The sequence below is a fragment of the Chinchilla lanigera genome, unplaced genomic scaffold (genome assembly GCF_000276665.1).
Source record: "Chinchilla lanigera isolate Chin_1 unplaced genomic scaffold, ChiLan1.0 scaffold00048, whole genome shotgun sequence".
In the NCBI taxonomy this organism is placed as follows: Eukaryota; Metazoa; Chordata; class Mammalia; order Rodentia; family Chinchillidae; genus Chinchilla; species Chinchilla lanigera.
In genome coordinates, this window is record NW_004955449.1 from 908511 (window position 1) to 927053 (window position 18543).

At 37.0% G+C, this 18543-nt stretch overlaps 1 protein-coding gene across 4 annotated transcripts in view; it reads left to right on the forward strand.

Moving 5' to 3' along the window:
* The window catches only part of Gpr155 (G protein-coupled receptor 155), a 40490-nt gene that overhangs the window by 18854 nt on the left and 3093 nt on the right, over nucleotides 1–18543 (forward strand). For all 4 annotated transcript variants that reach the window (XM_005393185.2, XM_005393184.2, XM_005393186.2 and 1 more), the window contains 9 exons: nucleotides 371–454; nucleotides 1271–1388; nucleotides 4331–4415; nucleotides 4505–4595; nucleotides 5340–5550; nucleotides 10071–10175; nucleotides 13251–13387; nucleotides 14948–15043; nucleotides 17316–17380. In XM_005393185.2, coding sequence (XP_005393242.1) covers nucleotides 371–454; nucleotides 1271–1388; nucleotides 4331–4415; nucleotides 4505–4595; nucleotides 5340–5550; nucleotides 10071–10175; nucleotides 13251–13387; nucleotides 14948–15043; nucleotides 17316–17380 — 992 coding nt within the window. The remainder of the gene's footprint in view (nucleotides 1–370; nucleotides 455–1270; nucleotides 1389–4330; nucleotides 4416–4504; nucleotides 4596–5339; nucleotides 5551–10070; nucleotides 10176–13250; nucleotides 13388–14947; nucleotides 15044–17315; nucleotides 17381–18543) is intronic.

Sequence of the window (18543 nt, forward strand, 5' to 3'; positions counted from 1 at the left end):
GACTGGAATTTTTGGACAGCTAATTTTCTATGGGATCTCAGTGTTTTTATTTTACTTTGGATATAGGAACTTACCTTAACACCATTTTTGGAACTAGTAAATAAAATATTGGAATATTTTATGAACCAGGATAAAGAGGATTCTTTAGAGATACTACTCATGGTGCTGAGGGTGTGGCTCAGTAGTAAAGCACTTGCCTAGCAAGAACGAGGCCTGGTGTTTGATCCCCAGCCCCACACACGCGCGCACACACACACACACACACACACACACATGCGCGCGCGCGTGCGGGCGCGCTAATCAGTGTGCTATTTAAAGTAATTATAAAGGTTAAGAAACATGAGTAACTTCGGAAATTTTTGTCTTTTAGATCTGGTCTCTGGCTATTCTTCTCTTGAGTAAGAAATATAAACAGCTTCCTCATATGCTTACGACTAATTTACTTATTGCCCAGGTTAGTATGCCTATAGATATTTAAAACTATGCTTTTCTCAGGAACTTTTCCACTATACAGGACAAACTTACTTTTCTAGGTTTTCCCAAGTATATACTCAAAAGTATTAACAAATACAATCAACTGTAATTTGATTACTATTCATTTATGCCTAATTATATTAAATATTGCAATAGGTCTTGAACTTTAAGATGAGGCTGGTAATGGCAGTTGGTAATAATTTCTTCCTTTTTTAATAGAAATAATGTAATCATGAAAAACTGATCTTTCACAGTCTTACTTTTGTGTACTTGTTTCATGAGATGTCAAGTTAAAAGAGCCTCAAACCATAATAGAAAGAACTTCAGCATTTTCCGTGTAAACCATTACTAAAATAAGGTTGGAGCCAGGCATAATGGCACATGCCTGTAATCCCAGCACTCGGGAGGCTGAGGCAGGAGGATCATTGCAAGTTCAGGGCCAACCTGGGCTACAAAGTGAGTTCAAGACCAGCCTGAACTGCATAGTGAGACCCTATCTCAAAAAGACAAAAAAAAATAAAATAAGGTTGGTATGTAGAATGTGCTTGTCATCTTTTTCAGTTGAATATGTTATAGGCTTTGCATAAAAATGAGTTTTTATCATAAATCTTCAAGTTTTAGTATAGTAATAAGCAATAATTAACAATTACTTAGTGTTAATTTAACATGAATAATTGCATTTTCTGTGAATGAAATGTATATGAGTGTGATTAGCTTAATAGTTATTTTCTGTGGTAGTATTGAATCATGTGGTTTTCTTAGCTATTTACAGCCTTTTAATAATTTTTTTCTTTAGTCTATTGTCTGTGCTGGAATGATGATATGGAACTTTGTCAAAGAAAAAAATTTTGTTGGGCAAATTTTGGTGTTTGTTCTATTGTACAGCTCCCTGTACAGCACCTACCTGTGGACAGGTGAGTTGCACCATGAATGGACACTGAGGTCTGTTCCCCTCCCCACACACCAGCTTCTAGTTACCTATGTAAAGTCTGGTAGTACGGGGTTAGGCTCTTATACCCACCAACACAAGCAGTCTGCAAAGGTGAGTTCTTCCTGTCACACTCGATTTCTGCCTAGACTCAGCCATCTGTAGTCACATGGCACTTTTCCTTGGAGTCTCCCTCTAAGCCACTATCAGCACAGCTCCCAGACACCAAGAGGGCAGATGCCAGAGGGTGGAGGGGAAAGGAAAGAGTGGGTAACAGTGTGTGAGTTGTGTCCCAGTGCTCATACTAGAGTCCTAACTGCAAAATTATAACTCTGCCTTATGCAAATTAATTATTTTTTGGATCCTCAATTTCCTTACCTATAAAACTGGGTTGTGGCACCTTGCAGAGTTTTTTGAGGGTGAAAAGTATGAACGTTTCATACTACAAATAGGAAACTTAGAATGGTTAAGAGGCGAGTGTCAGGAAGTCACTGTAGAAGATCTTTGATCTCATGCCTTCAGGATCAAAAAGAGGTCCCATGTAAGTCAACAGGCTTTTGAGGTGAGGCAACAGTGTAGTGAGGAATTACACAATGTGACATTCAGTGCCAGGTGAAGAAGGTGGTTTGTGCTTCTTAAAGGCAAGTACACCTTCCATAGCATGAGAGTTGTTGTGAGATATCACAAGAGCCTAGCAACTTTATTTCCTAATATAAATGTGCCACTCTAATCTCTAATACCTGAGTTTATTCAGGCAAAATTTATAAGAATGAAAGAACACCAAAGACATATATCAGTAAGCTCCAACTCTTTCTCTGAAACCAATTTCAAGTATGCATTGTCAAAGTCTATCCAGAGAAGTTGTTCTGAGTCCCCTAACCCTGATGATGGTACCCTTTAACCCTCAGATTATTATGATACAACAGAAATTTAGACCTAAAAGTATGTTTAAATTTCCTGTTCAGTCATTTTTAATTTCACTCCTTTGTGTATCATCCTCACAATTTTTGCCCTACCTATATACCCTTTTTTTTTCTTTAAAATTGACTTTTTAAAAAAAAACTTCAATCAATTGGGCCTTTTATCAGTGAAATCCCAAGTTTTTTTGTGCTAATTAAAACTCTGAAAAACATATCAAATACATAACTAGTTTTTAAAAATTCAGCTTCATGCTGGTCTGTTTGAATCCTTCATTTTGCAGATTATGAAAATAGGCCCCAAAAGTTAAACCACAGGGTATATAGCAAGTTCATCAGGAAGACATGCAGGGCTAGGTTCTGCCTGAGAGTATATGATTTTTTTCACACACAGATTTAAAGAGTGGGAGTTCCAGTGGCACAATCAGCATTGTCGCTGATTGTACAGTCAGCAGTTGTAGAGTTCCTTGGTACGGTAGCCCAGTGGGCACATTGTTGTGGTAGGTTACTTGTTTTCCTGGCACTGGAAACCTGAAAATAGAGCCAATACAGATGTATTACAGGAGGAGCAGTGTGAAGAAAAACAATTCTCAAGGACCAGAGTGCTGATTTATGTTAATTCTAGTATGGTGTTATTTAATCTGCACAGTCTCAAATCTTGGTATGAATTCTTTATATCCAACTGTAAAAACAAAGCCACTTCACAGATTAGATTCAAACAACACTATAAACCTAGTAATTCTAATTAGTAGCCTTAATCAGTATCACAAAAGATCATGTTTTACCTAATATAAATCTCACTTAACATGTAAAATGCAACTACTTCCCTGGTTTTCAAGTCTGGTTAGCCTTTACCTCCATATATAGTACAGTTATAAACTGGTTACCTCACTACTTTTCTTTCTTCAAACTATCACAGAACCTTTGTTTGGACCGTGTACTGTTGATGACATTTAGCCATTACTTGGCTCAAACATAAAATAAACTTAAAAAACAAATAAAAATAAAATTTAAAAAAACATAATATAAAGCCAAATGTAAGCTCTGAAATCATGAGACTGTGCATGATTCTATGGAGGTACACAATGATTATCACTGAAAAATAAAACAACAAAAAAAAGACTTTAAATTTCTTATATATTACCAGATCCTGAAGACTATGTCTTCGGAACCCCAGAGGTTTACAGATCTAAGTTGTGAGAGTTAAAGAACCTACTTTATGTCACAAGATTGGGTCTGCCCTCTGCTGGATATGGGACTTGGGCAAACCCTTGTTTTCATGTGTTTAAGATGAGGATGTTGATTTGAAGCAGGGATTCTTTCCAATGCTACAGTTCTGTAGAAGTTTAAAGCAGATGGTACTTGTGTAAATGATTGGATGTAGTATATAATGTTCAAGAATTTGAAAACATTTGTGTTTAAGTTCATACCATGTTTATATTAAGCTCCATCAACACTTTAAACATTTTCAAAAGACATAACCCATGTAAGAATTGCTTATTATACTTGTAATTCCAAGCCCTCTAGGAGGCTGAGGCAGGAAGTCCAAGTCCAGCCTAGAGATTTAGTAAGACCCTATCTCAAAAAAAGGGAGCGGGCTGGGTATGGAAAAAAATCGCTTATAATAACTTCTCAACCACCACCAAGAGAGTGCGGTTGTTCTTAGAACTGTTCTGTGTATAGTTAAAAATCTGTTTTCAACTGTACTTAGATTCCAGTCACATAGGAAAAAGAATAAAATGATTGGGGCTTTTGAAAAAAAAATCCTCCTGGACAAATAAGATTTGGGTAAGGAAACAATGTAGAAGGGAAAACACAAGTAATTTTGACTTAGGAAAATTTCCTACAAAACACTGGAGACAGCATTTACTTAGGAGTAAATTCTTGAGCAAAAATTGAACCACTATGAAAAAAGCTTGCTTTAAAAAAAAAAAAGGGAATAAAGTCCTGTGAAGTCTGATCCACATCAAGAATAATTATTTTTCTTTCAATCCCTGCTTCTTGTTCCTAGGCCTTCTAGCAATTTCTTTGTTCCTTTTGAAAAAGCGAGAGAGTGTACAAATTCCTGTTGGAATCATCATAATATCTGGCTGGGGGTAAGTTGGTACTTTTGTGTTTGCTTAGATATTTGCATATATGCAGTTACTATTCATTTGCTCTCTCTCTCAATAACCTTTTATTATAGAATTCCTGCTCTCCTTGTTGGTATTCTTCTGATAACTGGGAAACACAATGGAGATAGCATTGACTCAGCCTTCTTTTATGGAAAAGAGCAGGTGGGGAGAATTTATTGTCAGTTCTGTTCCTGAGAACATCTCTTTTTAGCTTGTTAATGTACCTTGCTACACTTACATTAAAATTCATTTTGAATATCACATGTCATACCTTTGGTCCTCTGTCACGTTGTCATGCTTCACAATAGGGTCAACATTTCACTTGTCTAAGTCTACTTTTAGCTGAAGGATTGTAAGTGTTTGAAACGTAACTGATTCTTACAAACACTCTGAGAGCTGGATATGGTGGCTCATTCCTATCGTCTCAACTACTGGGAGGCTAAGGTAGGAGTGTTGAGAGTTTGGGACCACACTGGCCGACTTAGTGAGACCTTGTCTTAAGTAAGGCAGAAAGACAAGGAACTTAGTGAGACCTTTGTAAGACACAAAGACAAGGAAAGACAGTACTGGGAAACACAATGGGGATAGCACTGACTTCTAAACATTTAGAAGTAAAGAGAAGACCTATAAGAAATCATTGCAATTACTTGTAAAAGAAACCAATGGCTGAATTGTTAGCCACTTGCTATAGAATGAAACATCTAGAAAATGCATATGATCACAAGGAAACTTTAATTTCTCTATAATTTATGTTTCTTACACATGCTTACCATTTTTAAGAAGCTCTATTCTAGAATATGTAAAGCTGCACAGATGTATTTTTCATCAAAAAAAAAGTGCCCTTAACTTGTGCTAATCGGGTGGGATTTTGAAAAGTGGCCTAATGCCTTTTTCCACCATGGGCAGATGATCACCACAGCAGTCACCCTGTTCTGCAGCATTCTGATAGCTGGAGTATCGCTCATGTGCATGAACCGTACCAGCCATGCAGGCCGCTACGAAGGCTTCGGCCACTCTCAGAGTCACAAAGCAATGGAGCCTGGAAACACTGCTTTTGAGGAGAGTCCAGCACCAACAAATGAACCAGAACTTTTTACAAATCCTATCCCAGAAACAAGTATGATCTTTAAATACATATGTGTATATGTATACATATTATATACCTTTCTAGCATGTACCTAAGTGTTTTGTTTAAGGGAAGTTCTTTGGACTATTCTGAATATCATAAGTATTTGTCAATGAAGAACTTGAATTATAGTTAATAATAGGAAGAACTTGCAAATTTATTCATTACATTTTTCTTTACAAGTCTATTTGTGAGGAGTAATCGTTTGTTAAATTCTAGAACTTCCAGGGATCCAGAAGAAGTAACAGTGGAAAGGAAGCACATAAGCACATATGAAGCGCACTGTACATTTGTTACTTTAACAACATTGTATCAGCAGGCACCGTCAATAAAATAAACTCAAGGAGGCCTAATTGGGGCAGGCTAATAGTAGGAATCAGGCATTTATAAACTATATTCCACAGACCAAATCAGGCCTTCCATATGTTTTTGTAGGATCTACCAGCTAATAAATGGTTTTTGCATTTGCAAAATGTGAAAGAAAAATTAAAGGATAGATATTTTGTGACTTTTGAAAATTATATGAAACTTCAATTTCATGTCTATAATTCTATGCCCTTTATGGAAAGGGTTTGCCAATCTTGTATCCGTCATTTTCTCACAACTCCTTGAGTACTCAGGATTGTCCTAGGATAGTAATTCTGGGTCCCAGGCAACAAATACATTCTCATGACTTTAATGTCAAGCCTTCGTACTGTACATGTTTCCCAAGGTTGTATCACTTATCTAACCTCTTTATATTGGTCCAATCCCAGATTTCCTGTTCTTTACATATATAGTGTTTACACCTCTTTCTGACTATGTAGCCAGTACTTATTTACTCCCTTTTACAAGCATACTTGAATACTAACAATTCTGTTTTTTCAGGACTTCCAGGCCCAACATCTTTTCTGTTTCCCTCTCAAGCAAATTAGCCATTCAGAGCCAGTCATTCAACCTCTGCAGGCCCTGCACCTGCCCTGGGCTCCACTGCCCACTTGGGCCTCCAGTCTCTCTACTGGATTCTTTTTTTTTTTTTTTTTTTTGGTTTTTCTCCGAACTCACAACCTTGCACTTGCCAGGCAGGCGCTTTGCTGCTGAGCTAAATCCCCAGCCCCTCTCTACTGGATTCTTGTAATTCCTTCCTAACTAGGCTGCTGTCTCCCATCAGTCCCTAGTCCAGTTTGTTTCATGTGAAATGGCCAAGTAATGTCTCCCACAGAGCTCAGCCCATCAGGCTCTTGTTGCAGAGTCTGCCTTGTACAGAGAGAGCCCTGCATGTGGTATTCAGCGCCTTGCAGTCTGGTGGGACGCTGCTCAGAGCCAGCTCCTCCCTTTTCCTTGTGCTACTGAACTCTCCACACTTTGCCCTAAACTGTTGTCATGTTTCTCTTCATGCTTCGACTTCATGGCCTCGAGGCCCAAACTCATTAATTTCCTTGTTAGGTAATTGGAGGTGATATCATCAGAATTTCATTCTTTTGAGCTTCCTGCCCTTTTTCCTTTTTAAAGCTTAAGCTCAAGGGTTACGTCTCCACTAAACTTACAAGCCTAGAGCACCTCTCTGATAATGCTTAACACCCTTTCCTTCCTCACTTTGTAGACTTTGTAAATGAGGCTGCCAGTTTGGGGGGAGACAGAGTTTGAACCCGTCCCCCCCTTCCCCACCCCCGCCGCAGCTGGCTGTACGTCTTCTTCCATGAGTGTTTCCGAACTGACTACCAAAGGCCTGACATCACCTCCAATGGGAAGCACTACCCTAAGGGTTGTAAGCCCACAGACTTGTGGCTACCTCTTTTCTGTCTTTGAAAATAGCAAATAAACTGTATCATGACATTCATTAAATCCCATCATCATCTCCAGCTGGGAAATGAACTTGAATGTGTAGTATAAATAAATGGAGAACTAGAAGGTAGGTACCCCTTCTCTCCCTATAAGAACTTGTGCAGTGTTTATGCTTCCCTCTCCCCTTATCTCACTATTTCATAATTGCTTTTTAAATTGTTCCCATAACCTATTCAACTACAAATGCTATATCTGACCTGCCTATTACTATAGGATTGACACCTAGCATGGTTTTAGGCTGTATGTAAATATTTAGTAATATTTGTTAAATGGATGGATAGATGGGTGTGTAGATAAGTTATGCCATGATTCTCTGAAACTGTGCAAACTGCTAGGGCAAAGTACTTGTTTATTTGCATGTTCACTAGTGTGCCTGAGGAAAAGTATTTCAAACCTCTCTGATCTCCTTTCCTAAATGCTGCTCTTTTCTGCTTTGCTAGTGGTATTAGCACATAGCACCTTACATGGCCAGCCTGGCCTTCCCCAGTCTTGGTAGCTCAAAATAGTTCACTTACCCCTGCCCTTTGCTACATATTTGTCAGAGACCTATGACTTGTAATGTTATAAGGCCAGAATTATGATTGAAAGGAAAAATAACTATTTTATTTATTTATTTTAAAGAGAGAAGGAAAAATAAAAATAATAATAAAAGAGTTTCAAAACAAGCTAGTAGGATAGTAACAATAATGATACATTGCATATCGTTATCTTCATAGTAGTTATTCAGAGTACAAGATATAGGCAAGAAATACTGTCCAAACAATATTAGCACAATGCTTTCTTTTCAGTGAGCAAAGAGAAACTAGCTGTGTAACTACCTTAACTATCTTGTGTATATATATATTTTTTTCTTTTCTCTTCCTTTCATTCAGGGCAGCGTGCACTGCTGCCAGCTGTTTCTCAGTAAGGGAGTACTGGCTCTCAGCTCCCTTCCCCAACTGTGACTAAAACCCAACACGATACTTCTCCTGGCCCTGTTTTTGGCACAGGCCCCAGCCGAACCCATCGTCATCCACACGGATGGTTAGGATGAATGGCAGTGTAGGGTCAACTACTATAGGGCTTGCACCTGTGCAACAGCCCTCTTTGAGTCCTGAAAAGCAGCTTCTGTTGCATCTGTCCAGTCCCATGTAGCACCCTTCTGGATCATCCAGTGTAAAGGGTGCAGCAGTATAGCCAGGTGTGGTATGAATGTCAGCCAGAACCCTAGCAAGCCCACCTATGCCTGTAACTGGCGTACTGTGTGGGTCTGGGGTATGCTTGGATCTTATCAATAACAGCATCAGAAATTACTTTTGTCTTACCTGATCAGACAACACCCAAGAATTTGACAGATAAGCCAAGTCCCTGACCTTGTCTTCATTCAAGGACCCACCCCCATGTCAGCAAAGTTTCCTTCAGGCTGTGCGTATCACAGCAAATCTGCAAGGCAATCAGAGGTTAATATAATATCATCAATATAATGAAACAGTGACACAGAGTGTGGCTTGGTCTAGGTGGCCAAGTTGGGCTGTGCACATAGCCTGTGGCAACACCTGGAAGGTCCATGTGTACATGTATGTGCTCATTCCCTAAAGGTATATCATTGGGATGACTGGCTATGTACATATATATGTATCTTAGTAATTCTAAGCTGCTCTAAACCTTCAAGTTTCTGAAGAGGGTTGGGCCAAATAATCTTTTTCTTCTCTTTTCTATTATTCATCGGTTCTATTTTAACCTTATAATGGCATCATTATCTTAAATTTAGAAAGGGATTCATAAAAGCTTAGTATAGATTGTAGTTTTTAATTCTTTAAAATCTTTTTTGTTTTATGAACATCACTAAAGAATTTAAGCACATTATCAATGAAAGGTTAGGCCTAGGAATTACTCATTTTTCTAGCATATTCAATTTTAATAGTTTATTCCTGAAGTTGTTATTTTATTCTATTATAATCCATGTTAAGGAGCACCATGTCTATTATAAGTGTGAAATATTTTAAAGGGCATGGCATGCAGTTCTCTGCCTATATGGAGGAACAGTTGCAGCTCTATAGCAGATGTCTCAGTGTGGCTTCAGTAAACCAATCTGCCTATAAATTAGCAAGAGATTTTTTAGCAGTATCTATTTGAAAAGGAAAAATTATGTAATTCTTTTTACAGACTGTTTCAAGACACAGGTTCTTGAAAGAAGTGAATTTTGAGCTGAACTTAAAGAAGAGGATTTGATCAACCTAGGCCTAGAGGCTTGTGGAAAACTAAAGAATTGTCATAAAAGAAGCGGAGATTTTTTTTTTGAACAATAGGGGTAGCTGCCCAGTGAGCTTTCAAAGTTAGGCCAATGAGTTTGAATTTTCTACAGTAATCAATGGAGCATTAATGTGTATTTTATAGAAGAGATGAACTGAAAGTTGTGTTTTAGGAAAATATTTGAATTCTTAGTTCCCAAAGCACAGTGGAAATAAAACAGCATGAATGCGAACATTTTTCTTTTCTCATACATTGAGGAAATGCTATGTAAAGAGCTGTCATTTGTTTGGTACTCTTTAAATGTTACCTTCTGTGTAAGCACATTTCAATACCTTCTGATAAATAACATGTGAAAACACTTCGTGGGAGGCTGCCCAAGCAGGTTTTGTTTGGTTTGATTTGCCGATTTCTGTTCTGGTTGGGCTCTGCCCTCACATATTCTTCTCTCTTTACAGGTTGCTGCTCTTGCTCCATGGGAAATGGTGAATTACAGTGCCCATCAGCAGAGCCAGTGGCAAACACAAGCTCCAGCAGGCCTGTGACTCCTTCCTTTGAGAAAAGTAAGTGCCCGGCTATGAGGATGGGCTGAAGGGACAGAAGATTCCTTATCTTTATCCCTCAAAAAGAACTCTGCGTAGGATCTCTGTAGCTGCTATAACACTGCTGAACACTGAAAATATAGATTCTCAAACAATAAGGGGAAAGTGCTAATCGGATGATAATCATGCAGAGTGAATAGTTTTAAGAAATTAGGTTCTTACAGGAAGTAACAAATAGGGTTATGGTATTTATTACACACACACACACACACACACACACACACACACACATACTTTCCAATGAATTTAATTTAAGTGATAAATTCAAGAAGCTTGTCCTAAGGGCAATTACTTTGTAAGACTTTTTTCTGCTACTAGGTATGCATGTATGCATATACTACAGTACTGGCATTTGCACCCAGGGATTTTTTATATTTATTGTACTTTTTCTGAGACAGTATTGCAGGTTACCCAGGTTGGGCTTGAATCTTTCTGCTTTCACCTTTCAGAGTGCTGGGATTACAGGTGTGTGCCACTATGCCTGGCTTTTTGTTTTTTCTTATTTTAGAAACTGAAACTCCCCCACTAACCCCTGTGATCAGAACTAATTAATTACTGCTAATTACTGTGAACCTTTACGCTTTAAATATCCCCCCTTTTTCCTTTCTTTGGTTTTTTGAGACAGGGTTTTATCTCAAACTGATTCTCCTGCCTCAGCCTTCTGAGTGCTGGGATCAGAGGCTTGCCCCACCTTGCTCACTTTAAATATCCCATTTTTTATAAAATGAATTTTTAAAAAGCTTTAAAAATAATAAACTTTTGGCATATAAACTAAAAGACTGAATTGTGTTTTATCTGAATTTCAAGTTATTCAAAACTGAACATTCTTATATGGAACTGCAGTGTACTTTTAGTTGATTACTCTTATTTATAATCAAACTAGACAGGGAAACCTCCAAAAGTGCTCTTTGTAATGAAGCATCTGTAAACTCTGTTATTGCTAAAGGCTTGTTTTTATATAAAAATACTGTGGTGAATGAAAGTTAATTAGCTGTGTATGATGAACATAGTAAATGCTCATCAAATATAATACTGACAGCAGGAGTTGTTCTCTAGGTGGCATTTGTTTGGCAGATATCTGCTGGGTAGGAATGAATCTTAATAATATTCATGTATCCATAGAAAGAAGTGAAAATATATCAGCTGTGGAGGTTTCATTAATATTTTCTAATAGGAAACCCCTTCTGGAATTCAGTTTAACTTTCAGTTTTTATTTATGTGTTTCTTTTAAAAGGTGTTTCTTCATATTAGAATTCCCTAGGCTGTCTTCTTTATTTTTTTCTCCTTACACAGCAGGCATGGAAGTAAAGTCATTATCAGCTTCAATATGTCATCTGATTCATCAACCTTTTTTACCTGCATCTCAAAATTGCCTTGGGATTTTCTTATCTGTCATTTACTTCATTACTAAGGTTGATTCCTGAGATCTTTTAAATTATAGGGGTTTTTAAAATTTCCTGATATTTTAAAAAAATTATATAGAATGAGAGCTATCAGATATGGATTTCATCTATACATATAATTTAGTATCATTACTAAGCCTGAATAATTTTTAAAAAGTCTAAAGGGAATCAAACAGTAGACAAATGAAATTATTTAGAACTTAACAATATAATTCATCTCCCACTTCCTGCCATAGCACAAAGCCAAAATAAATATTACATTCAATTTAGATTGCTGAACAACAATATATGAAAAAGGCAAAAGAAAAATAGTAAAATTAATTTGTATCCATTTTTGTAATATCTATACATAATATTTTAAGCCAGGTTTATTATATATATTTCTAGGATTTTTCTACATGTGGACATTGTGTTAGCCAGCTTTCCATTGCTGTGACAAAATACCTCAGATTATCAATTTATTTTAGCTCATTGTTTCAGAGGTTCACTCCATGGTCATCTGGCCTGTACATGGAAGGACCACATGGTAGAGGAACTGCTGACCTCATGGCAGCTAGGGAGCAAAGAGAGAGAGAAGAAGAGGGGAGAGGGTCCCAAAGTCCCCTTTGAGGGCACAGCCCTGTGACCTAATGTCTTTTTAATGGCTACCTCTCCTAAGGTCCTACCTTCTCCCAATAGTGCATTGGGCTAGGGATCAAGCCTTAAACACATAGGGCTTTGGGAGACATTCAGTATCCAAACTGTGGGAGACATACTGTATTTACAAATAATTTTTATTAAGATGAGATCTTGAGTTTTCAATGATACAAACCACCTGCTGCACCTTGCTTAATGGTTGTATATGTCCTTTTTAAAAAGTGGCTTTTTAAAAATATGGATACTTATTTTTAACTTGAGGGAAAGAGCTCTCAAATTGTGGTTTCTGAATCATTGATTTAAACATTAACCATAAGACTGTATGTTAGATTAGCCATCAGTTGTGTAAAAAAAAATGCTTCCTTTACTTTTGCTGCCACAGATAGAGTGGAGCTATGGTAGGAATTAAAAAACATATTTTTACAAAAGATTCCTCATGTCTATTTTGGGCCAGAGGAATCATATCTGTGATTCGGGCTGAGTTTCATATGCAAAAAAAAGGCAATATGTAATAATTACTTGGTAACTTATTGGCCTTCTTAAAGGCAAATTTTAATCTCTTTCAGAAAAGTCAAAAGTTAACAGTAAATTTGTTTTACAGTTAGCCAAACTAGGATATTTATGACTAATAAGTATATTTATTTACAGGTGAAACTTGAGTTATTAATTTAGCCTTTAAAATCATATACATAATTATAATTTATAATATGTATTAATATGTAATTATATAGCATCAATTACATAGATAGAAAACATGGTTGAGTGGTGTAAACAGGAACCATTACATACTACTTGTGTCTTTTCCACATTAAAAGCACTCTACAACTGAAATTCTTAAAACAACATGAAGGAGCTCTCCTCCAATTTTGTCAAAATTATATACTGATTCTTAGCTGAATGTGCTTTTTTGTTGTTTCTCTTAGGAAGTCATTATAAATTTAAAATGCATTCAAATAAAAAGCTCTGATTACAAATTGTTGTGCTTACTGCTTTATAGATGATCACTGTGTGAGTCGCTGTAACTCCCAGAGCTGCATATTAGTCCAGGAAGAAGAACAGTATCTGCAGACTGGAGACCCGCAACTGACTCGACATGTCTTGCTGTGTTTACTTCTAATTATTGGCCTGTTTGCTGTAAATTTTCTTCTGATTTTGTTTGGGGGTTGTTTCTTTCAATGCTTTGCAGAGGTCTTAGTCAGGCATCTGGGAGAAACTTAGTTGCTACTTCCTTGGGAGTATGATATTGAAAACATCTGAATTCTAGTCTGGGGCTCAATGTTTTGGAGGGGGGAACCACATTTTACTCAGTTGCCTACGTGCTCCCAGATCCTGCACTGATTAGAATCACTTACTGAGCCTTTGCTCGGAACCTAGAATTTGTTAAAACAAGATGGTGTGCAGGGCCACTTATTCTCATTACTTGACTGACCATAAAGTGGATAAATGTCTAAATCATCTCTCAGAAGATATTCCTCAGATAAATAAACCTTTTAAAAATAACTTTAGTTGTGAAAATATCACAACTGCTTAATATAACAGAGAAAAGAGGAAAAAACCCATCATACTATAGTACTACTTTTTTAACTGAATGAAATGAATTTTATTTTTTTATTTCTACTGAAGATCAATTCCAGTGCATTGTGCATGCTAAGCACATGCTCTACCACTGAGCTACACACTTAGCCCCGCCTTCTAATTTTTAACACATTTTTCTTCATTCTAAGCATACAATTTTGTGTCATGGTTTTGTTGTTTTGTTTTTGTTTTGTCAAGCATTTTCATGGTGCTGCATAGTGTTCATATTTTAAATGGCTCCTGAGAAAAACATAAGAGACACACATTATAATTTTCTCAACCACTTCCTTAGGAATTGTTTCTAGATTTTCAAAATGTTCTAATAAACATCTCCATACATTATGTTTCCTAATGATGGATTCTCAAATTTGATAAACCTGTATAAAAAGTGTAAATATTTCTGTGACTTTAGATGCATTTTACTAAATTGCATTCCAAAGGGGTAGTATAGATTTATAAAGTGCACTCAGCAGCAATGAAATTATGAAAATTTTAACTTGATAATTTAGTAATAAAATACACTTTTTAAATGTATGCATTTCTTTAATTACTAAAATATTATTAGTTATATATCCATCTTTTGTAAATTATCAGTTCTCATATAATTCTTTAAAATGGTTCAAGTGTAACTTGCCTAGAGCAGGAGGTGGACCACATAACCCATGCCCCATCTCACTATGGGATGTTCCTTATATAGTATGATATCAGCCAGTGACACTCTTAACTGCTGCTGTTAGAGAACAAAAATCAAAAAATAAGAAACACTGCCAAGAATTGCTGCATAGTGTTATAATTGTGCCCATTGTGTAGAGCTAATTTTAAAATCAGTCCTGTCTTAGGCTAGTCGGCAGTCCTAGTATATTATGTAAGCTTCTGTATTATTGCTCATGTCGTCTTGCTTCAACTCTGATCAGAATAGATCCTGTTTGAATGACACCTGTCAGGAGGAGAGGGTGAAACCTCTTGTTTGAAAGACAAAGCCTCTATATTCTCTCAGTATTTTTCCCTTTAGTCTTTCCCCCTAATTACTAAGTAGATAAGTTATTGTACTGTGCTCTGAATGGAGAGAAACGATTAGTGTGGTTCATTTTAAAGAATTCTTTTCTCCTTCCTTTACAGAATCTTTCCAGTTGTTTATGGTGGCTGTTCAACCAAGAACCTGGAAGACTCTATGTTGAGTTACAGTTTTTCTGTGCAGTGTTTAACTTTGGCCAGGTATTTAGTAAGAACTTGGAGGGGTTTCTGTTTTCTTCGATGAGCTGATTGGGCAGCAGGGGAAGTGTGTGTGCGGATGTTGTTGTCTTCCTTTAAATCAACAGGGTTTAGTTTGTTTGCCAGCTGCTGGTATACATGACAGCTGACAGCTGCTGCCTGTCTCTTAGTAGAGATGAATTATTATATTGGTTAAAGTCATCAGAATGTACACTGAGTGTTTCAACCAGAAATACCAAACAGCTTTTTGCTTTGGCTTGAGATAAAGAATGATAATTTAAGCAGGGACAAAATGTCCTAAGTTCTTTTTAAACTTTTTTATGAGTGTAACAACTCACTTTGCAAAATAACTTACCTTACCTGAACCCTTCTTTTAGCCATTTAAGTTGATGAACATCCTTGCATTTCCATTTTGATACTTCCCGAATCATAAGTATTTAAATCTTCTTTAACAAATCATGCAGTATAGAAGCAAATTTTGTTCAGGGATAGTAGTTACCTTTCCTTTGAGCCTACTACATGCCAACCATTGTTAAGCATTTTGCATTATCTCATTTAAATGTCACAAAGTACCTACAAAGTAGATATTATCATCCCCAGTTTAAAAATTAGAAAAATAAGGGCCAGGGATGTAGCTCAGTAGCACAGCACCTGCCCAGCAAGCATGAGGTTGTGAGTTCGATTCCTGGTACCAAAAAAAAAATTTAGAAGAACAAAATTCTACAAAGTAATGTAATAGATGTTATTATGTATGTTCATGTCACTATTAAAATGGATATTTAATGATAAATGACAGTTTACGTATTGGGAAATATTTTATGTGCACTTTTCAATATTTGATCTTTTCATCAATCCTTTACTTTTTATTTTTGTTATATTCATTTATACTTTTTTTGTAGTACCAGGACCCTGCACATACTGGCCAAGTATTCTACCACTGAGCCCCAGCCCAACCTTTTACTTTTTAATTAAAGAATGTTTATATGATGAACATCAGGTTGAAAAAAGTACTGTTTGAAATATCTTGCCTATTAAATCTGAAATACTTTGCTGTTAGTTAAGGTTTCCCAGTAAACGCTCCCGTAAGTTTTCTTCCCTAACATTAGTCTCCAGTTTGTTTTGCTATTATTGTGTTAGCAGGAGTGGGGATAAAGACCCAAGTGACCTCAGTCAGTGTATTACAGACATGAGCATCCTGAGAGCTACTTACTACCCATTTCACTTTGCGATACTGAGATCTGACTGCGTACCCAAGAACTACAGAATATTAGACTTAAAATCATGGTCTCCCTTCGCATTTTGCATTCAGAAAGCCCACTCCAAGCCGGGCAATCCCAGGACTGGGGCTGAAAAAGCTTCTCTGGCTGGGTTTTGTCATGAACAGAGCTAATGCCAGGAATGTTGCACTTAAAATGCTGCCCACACAGCTTATGTCTCAAGTGGCTCAAAGGAGTGAGAGAGACACAAACCTACTCCCAGCTCATCTCCTCTTGGGTAGGTGATTAGAAAGATACTTCCTTCTGTGTGTTGATAATTTGGGGGGAAGAAAATTAGGTCCTTCATATAACACTATATTGCAGGCTGGGGATGTGACTCAGTGGTAGAGTTCTTGCCTAGCATGCACAAATCCCTGAGTCCATTCCCCAGCACCACAAAACAGAAATGAAAAGCACTATATTGCATTCTTCCTCCCTCATCCCGCAGACCCGCACCCTGGTATGCCTGATGAACGACAGCTCCCACAGCCTCTTTCCCACTTAGTCCTAAATTGTCCTGATCTGTGCCTTATCATCGCAAACCCTTCAGACCTTTCCCCTAGCCACTAGCCAGCATCCCTTTCCTGAAATTCTGTCCGGTTACTGTAGTGTAAATAGATACTGTGGCACTTACTAATTACATAATTTATGAAGTTTCAACAGTAAATAAGTACTTAAGCAGAGTGAAAAGAAGGAAATACCTTCTTTTCAAAAGGGAAAAACAAACACATATATCCCTTAAATGTTTTCACTTTTCTTCAGTACGCTGTGATGCTCAGCACTGGTTTGTATCACCTCTCATAATTTGTAGGACTAAATGATTGGAAAAGAGGCAGTGGAGTATCAAGTCTGCCTCGAGGTACTGAATTTTAGGGAGGCTGCTTTGTGGGTTTCATTTAAAATGGCACTGTAGTTACTATAGGTTTGCTTCAAGCGCCAAATTTAATGGTTTCCTTATTTCTCTGACTTAAAATTTTATTGTTGCATTCAGAAAAAAACAACTTTGTTTTCTTCTCTAGGGATTTATTTCCTTTGGAATCTTTGGCTTGGACAAACATTTAATCATCTTACCTTTCAAACGAAGGTAAATTTAGTTTTGAAATAAGTCAATATTTCTAAAGTTGACAACAAAGCCATTCTATTAAGATACTGATATTTTACACCTTTTGTAAGTGCTATTAGACCACAAAACACCTCAACAAAGGTTATCTGTTGATTCACGTATTTGTTGTAAATGACTGCAGAGAAAAATGTTAGAACTATTATAAATTCAGCAATGTAATTTGCATTTTAACAAGAACTGATGGATGCTGATTTCTATGCCATTAACTACATAAAGTTAAATGAAACTTGAAAATGTCTTTAGAAATGGAAGTAGTAGGTGGTGTGCCCCCAGAGGTCTATGTTTGATTGTCTTTCTCCTTTGACAACAGGATTCCTCTTTCTATTAAACTGACAACTTATAGGAGACTCAGATTTTCTTTCTAAGTTTTTGGGTCTTGACTGGCTTAGTGAAGAATTTCTTTCAATTAAGATCAAAGATTTCTTTCTAAAAAATAACAAGGAGGGCTAGTTGAACTTAGCAATGGGAGAAAGAAGTTGAGGATGCATATCTTTGTACTTCCTCATTTGCTTTCCGTGTCAAAATCAGTAGAAACTAAAAGTGCTAATGGAACTCATCCCACCTACTCTATGAAAAGTACCCAGTAAGTGGTGTCTGTTCTTCCTTCTTATTTCTCCTTCATCACCATCATCATTACCATCATCATCCTCTCCACTAAGGTGTCATTGCTAGGGTCAGAATAATTTCATAAGGGAAAAGCAGAATAGGAAAGTCATCAAAATCAGCTATGAGCTTAATAATGTTAAGGCAAAACCTCAGCAGTTCCATTGTCCAGGCGGGTAGAAACAAACTTTCTCCAGATCCAGACCCCAGTGTTTCTTTCTGTGGTTATGACATTGAAAGATGATAAAATAAAATACTTGATATCCAAGCTATGTTTGTGTTCTAAAACAGGAAAATGTGGAATGAGGAACATTTCTTGATATAAACTGAAATGGGCTAAACTTACCTGGAGGGCTTAGAACTCATGAAGCTCTCATCCCAGCCTGCCAAATGCAGTATTAGTATGTTTCTGCTTTCGTGACTGATGGTGTCTGTGTGTGTAGATACAGCTTTGGTAACTAGCTTTGGGGCAGATATTTTGATGGGGTAAGACAGGAAAGATTCTCTCTCTCTCTCTCTGG